We start from the raw sequence: 13,337 nt of genomic DNA on the forward strand, positions 1-13,337 counted from the left end.
GAGCTAAGTAGAGTCTCATAATTTGCCCTCTGGATAAATATTATCAATCACTGCCTAGGCACTTTTTCTCCAGTGTCTTCTCCCTATGATCCAATATTCTTTTTTTTTTTTTTTTTTTTTTTTTTTTTTTTTTGAGACGGAGTCATGCTCTACACAGTGGCCGGATTCATGACAAGGCTTCCCAATAGCTTCTGAATATGAAGTTTTGATTTAGACCTCATTGCTTATTGAGCCACCGCGCCCGGCGACAAGCTTATTTTCTGAATATGAAGTTTTGATTTAGTCATTGCTTATTTATTTATTTATTTATATTTATTTATTTATTATACTTTAAGTTCTAGGGTACGTGTGCACAACATGCAGGTTTGTTACATATGTATACATGTGCCATGTTGGTGTGCTGCACCCATTAACTTGTCATTTACATTAGGTGTATCTCCTAATGCTATCTCTACCCCCTCCCCTCACCCCACGGCAGGCTCCGGTGTGTGATGTTCCCTATCCTGTGTCCAAGTGTTCTCATTGTTCAATTCCCACCTATGAGTGAGAATATGCAGTGTTTGGTTTTCTGTCCTTGTCACAGTTTGCTCGGAATGATGGTTTCCAGCTTCATCCATGTCCCTACAAAGGGCATGAACTCATGCTTTTATATGGCTGCATAGTATTCCATGGTGTATATGTGCCACATTTTCTTAATCCAGTCTATCGGTTATGGACATTTGGGTTGGTTCCAAGTCTTTGCTATTGTGAATAGTGCCGCAATAAACATACATGTGCATGTGTCTTTATAGCAGCATGATGTATGATTTATAATCCTTTGGGTATATACCCAGTAATAGGATGGCTGGGTCAAATGGTATTTCTAGTTCTAGATCCTTGAGGAATCGCCACACTGCCTTCCATGATGGTTGAAGTAGTTTACAGTCCCACCAACAGTGTAAAAGTGTTCCTATTTCTCCACATCCTCTCCAGCATCTGTTGTTTCCTGACTTTAATGATTGCCATTCTAACTGGTGTGAGATGGTATCTCATTGTAGTTTCTATTTGCATTTCTCTGATGGCCGTAAATGGTAAGCATTTTTAAATGTGTCTGTTGGCTGCATAAATGTCTTCTTTTGAGAAGTGTCTGTTCATATGCTTTGCCCACATTTTATGGGGTTGTTTGATTTTTTTTTCTTGTAAATTTGTTTGAGTTCTTTGTAGATTCTGGATATTAGCCCTTTATCAGATGGGTAGATTGCAAAAATCTTCTCCCATTCTGTAGGTTGCCTGTTCACTCTGATGATAGTTTCTTTTGCTGTGCAGAAGCTCTTTAGTTTAATTAGATTCCAGTTCTCAATTTTGGCTTTTGTTGCCATTGCTTTTGGTGTCTTAGTCATGAAATCCTTGCCCATGCCTATGTCCTGAGCGGTATTGCCTAGGTTTTCTTCTAGGGTTTTTATGGTTTTAGGTCTGACATTTAAGTCTTTAATCTATCTTGAATTAATTTTTGTGTAAGGTGTAAGGAGGGATCCAGTTTCAGCTTTCTACATGTGGCTAGCCAGTTTCCCCAGCACCATTTATTAAATAGGGAATCCTTTCCCCATTTCTCGTTTTCTTCAGATTTGTCAAAGATCAGATGGTTGTAGATGTGTAGTAGTATTTCTGAGGTCTCTGTTCTGTTCTATTGGTCTATATATCTGTTTTGGTACCAGTACCATGATATTTTGGTTACTGTAGATTTGTAGTATAGTTTGAAGTCAGGTAGTGTGATGCCTCCAGCTTTGTTCTTTTGGCTTAGGATTGTCTTGGCAATGTGGGCTCTTTTTTGGTTCCACATGAACTTTAAAGTAGTTTTTTCCAGTTCCACGAAGAAAGTCATTGGTAGCTTGATGGGGATGGCATTGAATCTATAAATTACTTTGGGCAGTATGGCCATTTTCAGGATATTGATTCTTCCTATCCATGAGCATGGAATGTTCTTCCATTTGTTTGTGTCCTCTTTTATTTTGTTAAGCAGTGGTTTGTAGTTCTCCTTGAAGAAGTCCTTCACATCCCTTGTAAGTTGGATTCCTAGGTATTTTACTCTCTTTGAAGCAATTGTGAATGGGAGTTCACTCGTGATTTGGCTCTCTGTTTGTCTGTTATTGGTGTATAGAAATGCCTGTGAATTTTGCAGATTGATTTTGTATCCTGAGACTTTGCTGAAGTTGCTTATCAGTTTAAGAAGATTTTGGGCTGAGATGGTGGGGTTTTCTAAATATACAATCATGCCATCTGCAAACAGGGACAATTTGACTTCCTCTTTCCTAATTGAATACCCTTTATTTCTTTCTCCTGCCCGATTGCCCTGGCCAGAACTTCCAGCATTATGTTGAACAGGAGTGGTGAGAGAGGGCATCCCTGTCTTGTGCCAGTTTTCAAAGGGAATGCTTCCAGTATTTGCCCATTCAGTATGATATTGACTGTGGGTTTGTCATAAATAGCTCTTATTATTTTGAGATACGTCTCATCAATACTTAGTTTATTGAGAGTTTTTGGCATGAAGAGGTGTTGAATTTTGTCAAAGGCCTTTTCTGCATCGATTGAGATAATCATGTGGTTTTTGTCTTTGCTTCTGTTTATATGATGGATTACATTTCTTGATTTGTGTACATTGAACCAGCCTTGCATCCCAGGGATGAATCCAATTTGAATATGGTGGATAAGCTTTTTGATGTGTTGCTGGATCTGGTTTGCCAGTATTTTGTTGAGGACGTTTGCATCAATATTCATCAGGGATATTGGTGTAAAATTCTCTTTTTTTGTTGTGTCTCTGCCAGGCTTTGGTATCAGGATGATGCTGGCCTCATAAAATGAGTTAGGGAGGATTCCTTCTTTTTTTATTGATTGGAATAGTTTCAGAAGGAATGGTACTAGCTCCTCCTTGTACCTCTGGTAGAATTCGGCTGTGAATCCATCTGGTCCTGGACTTTTTTTGATTGGTAGGCTATTAATTATTGCCTCAATTTCAGAGCCTGTTATTGGTCTATTCAGGGATTCAACTTCTTCCTGGTTTAGTCTTGGGAGAGTGTATGTGTCCAGGAATTTATCCATTTCTTCTAGATTTTCTAGTTTATATGTGTAGAGGTGTTTATAGTATTCTCTGATGGTAGTTTATATTTCTGTGGGATCAGTGGTGATATCCCCTTTATCATTTTTTATTGCATGTATTTGATTCTTCTCTGTTTTCTTCTTTATTAGTCTTGCTAGCAGTCTATCAATTTTGTTGATCTTTTCAAAAAACCAGCTCCTGGATTCATTGATTTTTTTGAAGGGTATTTTATGTCTCTATCTCCTTCAGTTCTGCTCTGACCTTAGTTATTTCTTGCCTTCTGCTAGCGTTTGAATGTGTTTGTTCTTGCTTCTCTAGTTCTTTTAATTGTGATGTTAGGGTGTCAATTTCAAATATTTCCTGCCTTCTCTTGTGGGCATTTAGTGCTATAAATTTCCCTCTATACGCTGCTTTAAATGTGTCCCAGAGATTCTGGTATGTTGTGTCTTTGTTCTCATTGGTTTCAAAGAACATCTTTATTTTTGCCTTCAGTTCGTTATGTGCCCAGTAGTCATTCAGGAGCAGGTTGTTCAATTTCTATGTAGTTGAGTGGTTTTGAGTGAGTTTCTTAATCCTGAGTTCTAGTTTGATTGCACTGTGGTCTGAGAGACAGTTTGTTATAATTTCTGTTCTTTTACATTTGCTGAGGAGTGCTTTACTTCCAACTATGTTGCCAATTTTAGAATAAGTGCAATGTGGTGCTGAGAAGAATGTATATTCTGTTGATTTGGGGTGGAGAGTTCTGTAGATGTCTATTAGGTCCACTTGGTGCAGAGCTGAGTTCAATTCCTGGATATCTTTGTCAACTTTCTGTCTTGTTGATCTGTCTAGTTGACAGTGGGATGTGAAGGTCTGCCATTATTATTGTGTGGGAGTCTAAGTCTCTTTGTAGGTCTCTAAGAACTTGCTTTATGAATGTGGGTGCTCTTGTATTGGGTGCATATATATTTAGGATAGTTAGCTCTTCTTGTTGAATTGACCCCTTTACCATTATGTAATGGCCTTCTTTGTCTCTTCTGATCTTTGTCGGTTTAAAGTCTGCTTTATCAGAGACTAGGATTGCAACCTCTCCTTTTTTATTGTTTTCCATTTGCTTGGTAGATTTTCCTCCATCTCTTTATTTTGAGCCAACGTGTGTCTCTGCATGTGAGATGGGTCTCCTGAATACAGCACACTGATGGTTCTTGACTTTTTATCCAATTTACCAGTCTGTGTCTTTTAATTGGAGCACTTAGCCCATTTACATTTAAGGTTAATATTGTTATGTGTGAAGTTGATCCTGTCATTATGATGTTAGCTGATTATTTTGCTCATTAGTTGATACAGTTTCTTCCTAGCATCAATGGTCTTTACAATTTGGCATGTTTTTGCAGTGGCTGGTACCAGTTGTTCCTTTCCATGTTTAGTGCTTCCTTCAGAAGCTCTGGTTAGGCAGGCCTGGTAGTGACAAAATCTCTCAGCATTTGCTTCTCTGTAAAGGATTTTATTTCTCCTTCACTTATGAAACTTAGTTTGGCTGGATATGAAATTCTGGGTTGAAAATTCTTTTCTTTAAGAAGGTTGAATATTGACCCCCACTCTCTTCTGGCTTGTAGAATTTCTGCTGAGGGATCCGCTGTTAGTCTTATGGGCTTCCCTTTGTGGGTAACCTGACCTTTCTCTCTGGCTGCCCTTAACATTTTTTCCTTCATTTCAACTTTAGTGATTCTGATAATTATGTGTCTTTGATTTGCTCTTCTCGAGGAGTATCTTTGTGGTGTCCTCTGTATTTCCTGAATTTGAATGTTGGTCTGCCTTGCTAGGTTGGGGAAGTTCCCCTGGATAATAAGAGTGTTTTCCAACTTGGTTTCATTCTTCCTGTCACTTTCTGGTACACCAATCAGACGTAGATTTGGTTTTTTCACATAGTCCCATATTTCTTGGAGGTTTTGTTCATTTCTTTTTCCTCTTTTTTCTCTACACTTCTCTTCTTGCTTCATTTCATTCATTTGATCTTTAATCACTGATACCCTTTCTTCCAGTTAATCAAATCGGCTACTGATGCTTGTGCATGTGTCACATAGTTCTCATGCCATGGTTTTTCAGCTCCATCAGGTCATTTAAGGTCTTCTGTGTATGTTGTTTATTCTAGTTAGCCATTCGTCCACTATTTTTTCAAGGTTTTTAGCTTCTTTCCAATGGGTTCGAACATCCTCCTTTAACTCAAAGAAGTTTGTTGTTACAGATCTTCTGAAGCCTTCTTCTCTCAACTCATCAAAGTCATTCTCAATCCAGCTTTGTTCTGTTGCTGGTGAGGAGCTGCATTCCTTTGGAGGAGAAGAGGTGCTCTGATTTTTAGAATTTTCAGATTTTCTGCTCTGGTTTCTCCCCATCTTTGTGGTTTTATCTACCTTTGGTCTTTGATGATGGTGATGTACAGATGTGGTTTTGGTGTGGATATCCTTTCTGTTTGTTAGTTTTCCTTCTAACAGTCAGGTCCCTCAGCTACAGGTCTGTTGGAGTTTGCTGGAGGTCCACTCCAGACCCTGTTTGCCTGGGTATCACCAGCAGAGGCTGCAGAACCGCAAATATTGCAGAACAGGAAATGTTGCTGCCTGATCCTTCCTCTGGAAGCTTCGTCTCAGAGGGGCACTCGGCTGTATGAGGTGTCAGTCGGGCCCTACTGGGAGGTGCCTCCAAGTTAGGCTACTGGGGGTTCAGGAACCCACTTGAGAGGCAGTCTGTTCATTCTCAGATCTCAAACTATGTGCTGGGCGAACCACTACTCTCTTCAAATCTGTCAGACAGGGATGTTTAAGACTGTAGAAATTTATGCTGCCTTTTGTTCAGCTATGCCCTGCCCTGAGAGGTAGCATCTACAGAGGCAGGCAGGCCTCCTTGAGCTGTGGTGGGCTCCACCCAGTTCGAGCTTCCCAGCCACCTTGTTTACCTACTCAAGCCTCAGCAATGGTGGGCATCCCTCCCCAGTCTCACTGCCACCCTACAGTTTGATCTCAGACTGCCGTGCTGGCAGTGCGCAAGGCTCCGTGGGTGTGGGACCCTCTGAGGCAGGCGTGGGATATAATCTCCTGGTGTGCCATTTGTTAAGACCTTTGGAAAAGTACAGTATTAGAGTGGGAGTAACCCAATTTTCCAGGTGCTGTCTGTCATGGCTTCCCTTGGCTAGGAAAGGGAATTCCCCAAGCCCTTGACCTTGCTGGGTGAGATGATGCCTTGCCCTACTTTGGCTTACGGTCCATGGGCTGCACTCACTGTCCTGCACCCACTGTCCAACAAGCCCCAGTGAGATGAACCTGGCCTCAGTTGGAAATGCAGAAATCACTCGTCTTCTGCATCACTCATGTTGGGAGCTGTAGACTGGGGCTGTTCCTGTTCGGCCATCTTTGAGCCTCCCTTTTAAGTTATTTTTAAAAGCAATTAACTGGAACTCTTTTACACATTTTTAGTAGTGAGACATCTTATACAGGACACATAAATACAAAGATGTATTAGACATGTAGATAGAAGTGAATTTCACAGATTCATAAGACCTCTATTTTGTCTCCTATTTAAGACTTCCCATTTCTTGATAACTTATTTTATTACCCTAGGCAATTGTCAGTGAGATAGCCCTAAATCTGCATGTTAAGGTAACTATTAGGTGAAAAATCAGGTATCAAAATTTATATCTCAAAGTACAGAGAGAGTCTGTTTCTGCTAGAGGGGGATTAAAAATGGATGCCAAATCAAACAAAAATTATAGAAATATATCATAGAATTGTATAAGAAGACCAGTTTTATTTAGATAGGCACTACCTATCTCTTAACTGGATCTTTGAACTCTAGGCAAAGCTGACACTTCAGGGTTCAACCTGGGTCTCCAAAAAAGGAGAATTAGTATGAGGCTAGTATGTGTTGCTTTTACAATGCACTTGAAAAAGAATTTTTTTAAACAGAGACATTTCTAAGTGTCTAAATTACACTCTCCCTTAAAAACTCAAGAGTAGCCTCTGCTATTATAACTGTTTTAGTAAAAAAATCAGGTAACACAATACAATAGTAAGCAGTTTAAGATCTGAGAGAAACTTGTTTGTTTACACCATTGGGGTTCCATAAAGATAAAAAGTTTCTCCCCAAAAGGGAGTCTGGCACCTTCTCTGTTTTCTTTAAGGAATCCCAGGGTACAGTTTAAATCCATTGTTTCTTTGTTGACTTTCTGTCTTGATGACCTGTCTAGTGCTTTCAGTGGAATATTGAAGTCCGCCACTATTATTGTGTTGCTGTCTATTCCATTTCTTAGATGTAGTAGTAATTGTTTTATAAATTTGAGAACTCCAGTGTTAGGTGCACATTTATTTAGAATGGTGACATTTTTCTGTTGGACAAGACCTTTTATCATTATATAATGTCCCTATTTGTCTTGTTTAACTGCTGTTGCCTTAAAGTTTGTTTCCTCTGAAATAAGAACAGCTAGTCTTGCTTGCTTTGGTGTCCACTTGTATGGAATGTCTTTTTCCACCTTTTTACTTTAAGTTTACATGAGTTGTTAAGTAATAGGTGAGTCTCTTGAAAGCAGCAGACAGTTGGTTGGTGAATTCTTATCCATTCTGCAATTCTGTATATTTTAAGCACAGCATTTAGGATATTTACATTCAATATTAGTATTGTGATGTGAGGTACTATTCCATTCATCATAGTATTTGTTGCCTGTATACCTTGTTTTTTTAAACTGTATTTTTGTTTTATAGGTCCTGTGAAATTTATGCTTTAAAGAGGTTCTGTTTTGATGTGTTTCCAAGATTTGTTTCAAGATTTAAAGCTGTCTTTACCCATTCTCATATTGCTGGTCTGGTAGTGGCAAATTCTCTCAGCATTTGTTATGAAGTTTAGTTTTGCTGGATACAAAATTTTTGGCTGATAATTGTTTTGTTTAAGGAGGCTGAAGATAGGCCCCAATCCCGTCTAGTTTGTATAGTTTCTGCTGAGAAACTGCTGTTAATCAGATAAGTTTTCCATTATAGGTTATCTAGTGCTTTTGCCTCACAGCTCTTAAGATTCTTTTCTTTGTCTTGGCTTTAGATAACCAGGTGGCAATGTACCTAGGAAATTATCTTTTTGCAAAGAATTTCCCAAGTGGTTTTTGAGCTTCTTGTATTTGGATGTCTAGGTCTATAGCAAGGCTGGGGAAGTTTTCCTCGATTATTCCCCCAAATATGTTTCCCAAACCTTTAGATTTCTCTTCTTTGCCAGTAATGCCAATTATTCTTAGGTTTGGTCATTTAACATAATCCCAAACTTCTTGGAGGCTTTGTTTATTAAAAAAATTTTTTTTCTTTGTCTTTGTTGGATTGGGTTAATTTGAAAACCTTGCCTTTGAGCTCTGAAGTTCTTTATTCTGCTTGTTCGATTCTATTGCTGAGACTTTCCAATACATTTTGCATTTCTCTAAGTGTGTCCTTTATTTCCTGAAGTTGTGGTTGTTTTTTATTTATGCTACCTATTTCACTGAAGTTTTCTTCCCTTATATCTTATATATTTTAAAATTTCCTTAAATTGGACTGCACTTTTTTTCTGGTACCTCCTTGATTAGCTTAATGATCGAACCTCTGTATTCTTTTCCAGAGAAATCAGAAAATTCTTGATGTGGATCCATTTCTGGTGAGCTACTGTGACATTTTGGGGGTGTTAAAGAGCCTTGTCTTGTTATATTACCAGAATTGTTTATCTTGTTCCTTCTCATTTTGGTAGGCTGTGTCAGAGGGAAGATCTGGTTATTAAACACAGATCACAGGATGGTTGGGGGTCCCCTTGGTGCACCCTTTTGTCTCCTAGTCCCATGCCAGGTTGACTCATTGCCTCATTACTAGGTATATTTAAAGTACCTACCTGGAGAATGAATAGAGCAGTGTTGGGTGCACACCTCAACAGCAAATTCCTTGATCCCTGCCACACATGACTGAACACCATCAGCAGCTGCCTCACCATGAAGCTGCTGATGGTTCTCAGGCTGGCTGCCCTCCCCCTAAATCACTATGCAGGTGAATTCTGTGCAAAGAGGATTTTCCCTGGGATAGGGGTTATTGCCTAGGCCCCTGTGGAAGAGCACCTGGTTCTCAACACCCAGCACAGGTCAGCCCCAGTACAAAGGGTCTGAGTGTAATGGGCCTTAGGATCCTCATAATTTCAGACAATCGTGCAGGCAGCTCTGTCCTGGGCTGTCCCCTGCATTGGAGCTGCATGCAGTGTCTCATGGTACTCAGTGTTCCACCATACACAGTGACCACAGAAACCAGGATAAGTCTCAGGATTGAATATTGGAATTAGCTATTTCAGTGGGGCAAGAGAGAGAGAAATATGAAGGCCTGATCACATCTGCATCTACGAACCACAAAATAATCACTGGTAACCTTGAATGTAGAAGAAAGTTGGAAACCTGCCAGGACAGAGGACCAGGCTGCAGAGTGTGACCCAGCGTCTTTCACCCTGTGGGGCTCACTCTGTGTTCTCATCCCAGCCCTCCTGGGATGCCCTTTCACTCCCAAGTTTTTTAGTCTCAAGGCAGACTGTTGGGGAGAACTCACACCCCATGGGGTCTCCTTCCAGCACTGAAGATCCAGTGAGAGGAAAAAGACCTGGCAGCCACAATCAGTGCTAATAGGTCCCATATGTGGCCTGGCTTACGCAAGTCACAAAGCTTATTCACACACCCTGCCTCATTTGTTCCCAAAGTACATGCAGATGGGTGAAAATCTGACAAGCTCACAGTCAACTAAACAGAAAACAGCAGAGCCCAGAGCACAGACAGCTCATGAGAATCCAAGTCCTGCACTCTTTCCACCCCCATGGGGGCCAGCACCTCAGATACCTGCATGAGCAAAAGTTCTATTTCACATTCCTTGTTGATGCTGTTAAGAGTTAACAGAGCTAATGAACAATATCCTAGAACCATTCATCTGAAATCCTTGGGACCCCTACTTGATGCTGGAAATGATAACAGGGAAGCATTGCATGACTTTCAACCAAGAAAGGCCAAGCAGTTTTGCTGTGGCTCTCCAGTGAGAGCACCTTATTTCGCAAAGGTCCTCTTCATCAAGAATACAAGACATTGGGCTTCTCTGGGCTTGGGATCTTGGGAGAATTTGAAAAGCCTGAGTTTATGCTCCAAGAATTGAGAACCTGACACCCTGCACCATAATCTTTCTGAAGCTTAGTCTCTCCTGGGAGGTAAGAAGATGAACAGCCTCACAGCTCATACCCAACACAGGTTCACGCCTCTGGTGATGGCTCATGTTCTTGTGCCTTTTTCCTAGGTTCTGGCTGCCAACTGCTGGAGGATGTGGTTGCAAAGACCCTCAATCCTGAAGTGTCTATACCAGAATACACACAATTTTTACAGGAGTTCATAGACAGTGATGCCACTGCAGAGGTTGTAGGGGAACTTAAGTAGTGCTCCTCAACCAGTCAAGTAAAACTCTGAACAGTTTTGGAGTGATGATGGTAATTTAGTGTTTCTTTTAATGTGCCTTTGAAAAGTGGGCTCTAAATGTCTCACCAAGAATATTAAGCAACTATTAAGAAGCTTTCTTTCTTTCTTTTTTCTTTTCTTTTTCAGACGGAGTCTCACTCTGTCGCCCAAGCTGGAATGCAGTGGCGTGATCTTGGCTCACTGCAAGCTCCACCTCCTGGGTTCACACCATTTTCCTGCCTCAGCCTCCGAGTAGCTGGGACTACAGGCGCATGCCAACTCGCCTGGCTAACTTTTAGCATTCTTAGTAGAGATGAGGTTTCACCGTGTTAGCCAGGATGGTCTTGTTCTCTTGACCTCGTGATCTACCCACTTCAGCCTCCCAAAGTGCTGGGATTACAGGTGTGAGCTACTGTACCTGGCCAAAAAGCTTTCTTTATATATCAGTTAATTAAAGTTTTTCCTTAGGGTGCTTTGCCACTACACTTTAAGAATCCTTTGTAAGTGATAAATGGAAACGGCAAAAGAGAGAAAAGAAAGATCCAGAAATGGCAAATCTAACCCTCACCTCCCCAGTCCATTCTCACACAGACAGAAACACACAAATACACTCACATAGACACACACTCACAGGGACAGACACACACAGATTTTCTATCAAAAGAAAATATATGATTTTTAAGGAGCCACTCATTTGCAAGAACAACTAACACAAAAATTTTCCTCTATCACAAAAACAAGCAGTAAAATCTTCCTTATACTTCTTTTATGGAGTGCAGAAAATACCGTTTGTGCAACTTCTATATATCCTAATAGAAGAATAGAATTTAAATTTGATGTCCAGGCAACCAAGATTTCTTAGTATACATGATTGGAAATCAGGTACCATTTAATTAACCACCTCATGGAAAAGGAAGTGCAGATCATAGGTGTTAAACAGTATGAGTGCCAGAATTTTTCAAAACAAAAGTCGGTGGTTATAACAATGAGTATTTCTGTGTATTTATAAGTACACATTGTTTATAGAATTTTTTTTATCATTTAGTTAATATGTCAAAAATTCCAATTAAAATATTCCATGATAGAAAATCTAGAGATATACCAAAAATATGGTAAGATCATTTTTTTCTTAAAATATCCATATAAGACTCATCATTCTCTAGTCCACAATGAGCTTGTCGTACAATATTTTGCAGCTCATTAAGGTAACGATGGAGTGTGTCAAACTGTTACAGTATTTCTCACTTTTATGGCCATACAGCAACTCAAAACCAACACATCTTGATTTGAGATCAGGTTTTAACAATCCTGTGTTGAAAATATGACATAGGAAACAGTTCAAATTGGAGGACCTTCAACAAATAGTACTTGTGGCATATTTTTTGAAGAAATAATTTCAAAGAACAGGATTATTGGAACAAAAATTATTAACAGGATTACTGGAAAAAATATTATTATTATTATTATTATTTTTTTATTTTTTTTTTTTTGAGACAGAGTCTCGCTCTGTCGCCCAGGCTGGAGTGCAGTGGCCGGATCTCAGCTCACTGCAAGCTCCGCCTCCCGGGGTTTACGCCATTCTCCTGCCTCAGCCTCCTGAGTAGCTGGGACTACAGGCACCTCGCCCGGCTAGTTTTTTGTATTTTTAGTAGAGACGGGGTTTCACCATGTTAGCCAGGATGGTCTCGATCTCCTGACCTTGTGATCCGCCCGTCTCGGCCTCCCAAAGTGCTGGGATTACAGGCTTGAGCCACCGCGCCTGGCCTGGAAAAAAAATATTATTTAGGAACATTTCCTTGCCAATCAGTGGCAGGCAAATGTTTCTCAAACATTGGCCCCTGTTTGGCTAAGTATCTCCTGAATGACAGAATAAATGGAGAGAAAATTCTGGTTTTGCTTTCAGTGTTAATTTTCCTGGGTATTAGATGTTTGTGGACAAATGCAAGAAAACAACAAGAAGATAAATTTCTGGATTTCAATATTTGACTTTACAAGAGAGACTTGCAAATCCAAGTGACCTACCTGTTTTTGTTTTCCAACAAACCATGTACAGCAGCATTTGGTGTAGGGACTTCTAACTTTTCCCAAGACTTTTGGCTCAGAGGGTGGTCTGTACCTGACTGCTGATTGCTAGATACCACAAATTTTCTTTTGTATTTTGTCCTTTTTTGTGGAAAGTGTAAGAGAATTGCTGAAACTTCAAATTCATGTTCATTTCAGTAAACTAACTGCAAGTCCCTAAAGTTCTTCTTTTTTCTCCCACAGCAGCAGAGGCTTTCCAGACATCACACTCACAGGCCTTGAAGGAGTTGGTGTTGTGGGATAATTTAGGAATCAGAGAGACTGAGGGGTTGAGGAAGATTTATTATTTAGGTGCCCTGGCCTAGTCAAATTAACATCTAAAAAGACAGCCCCAAGCAAAAAGTCAGGTTATCTCAAGCATTTCGTGGGGCAGGGGGAGATCTGTGTAGGGGGAAGCATATTACAGAAGCAAGAAACAAAGACTGTTATTCAATTAATTGAGACATGCATTACATCATTTCTTACTTTTCAAGGAAAAACATGTTTTACGACTTGAGTTTATCTGTCTAGTGACCTTCTAGCTGCACAGCTAGAGAAACAGAGTCTTCACAATCCCTGGGAAAGGGAGAGATAAGGCTCTCTAGCCACAGAAAAACAGGCAGTTGATTTTTAAAGAACTCCAGCTCTTTCTCTTTCTCTTTCTGTCAGGGTTGTGGGGGAAAGCCGGCAGTCACAGGCCTCACCCAGCTCCCACACAATCCAAAGGGCTGGTCTCACTCCCACCGTGCCCACCCAACA

The 13,337-nt window shown here is 40.2% G+C and overlaps 2 protein-coding genes across 2 annotated transcripts in view; one reads left to right on the forward strand and one right to left on the reverse strand.

The window, feature by feature from the left end:
* Positions 1 to 13,337, reverse strand: part of GNG3 (G protein subunit gamma 3) — a 440,061-nt gene that overhangs the window by 411,319 nt on the left and 15,405 nt on the right. The gene's annotated exons all lie outside the window — the stretch shown is intronic.
* LOC126936409 (mammaglobin-B-like) lies at positions 9,036 to 10,499 on the forward strand. The gene is made up of 2 exons (XM_050759213.1): positions 9,036 to 9,090; positions 10,363 to 10,499. Exons 1-2 carry the CDS (start codon positions 9,036 to 9,038, stop codon positions 10,497 to 10,499), a joined length of 192 nt encoding a protein of 63 aa, XP_050615170.1.

This window comes from Macaca thibetana, chromosome 14, assembly GCF_024542745.1.
Source record: "Macaca thibetana thibetana isolate TM-01 chromosome 14, ASM2454274v1, whole genome shotgun sequence".
Lineage (NCBI taxonomy): Eukaryota > Metazoa > Chordata > Mammalia > Primates > Cercopithecidae > Macaca > Macaca thibetana.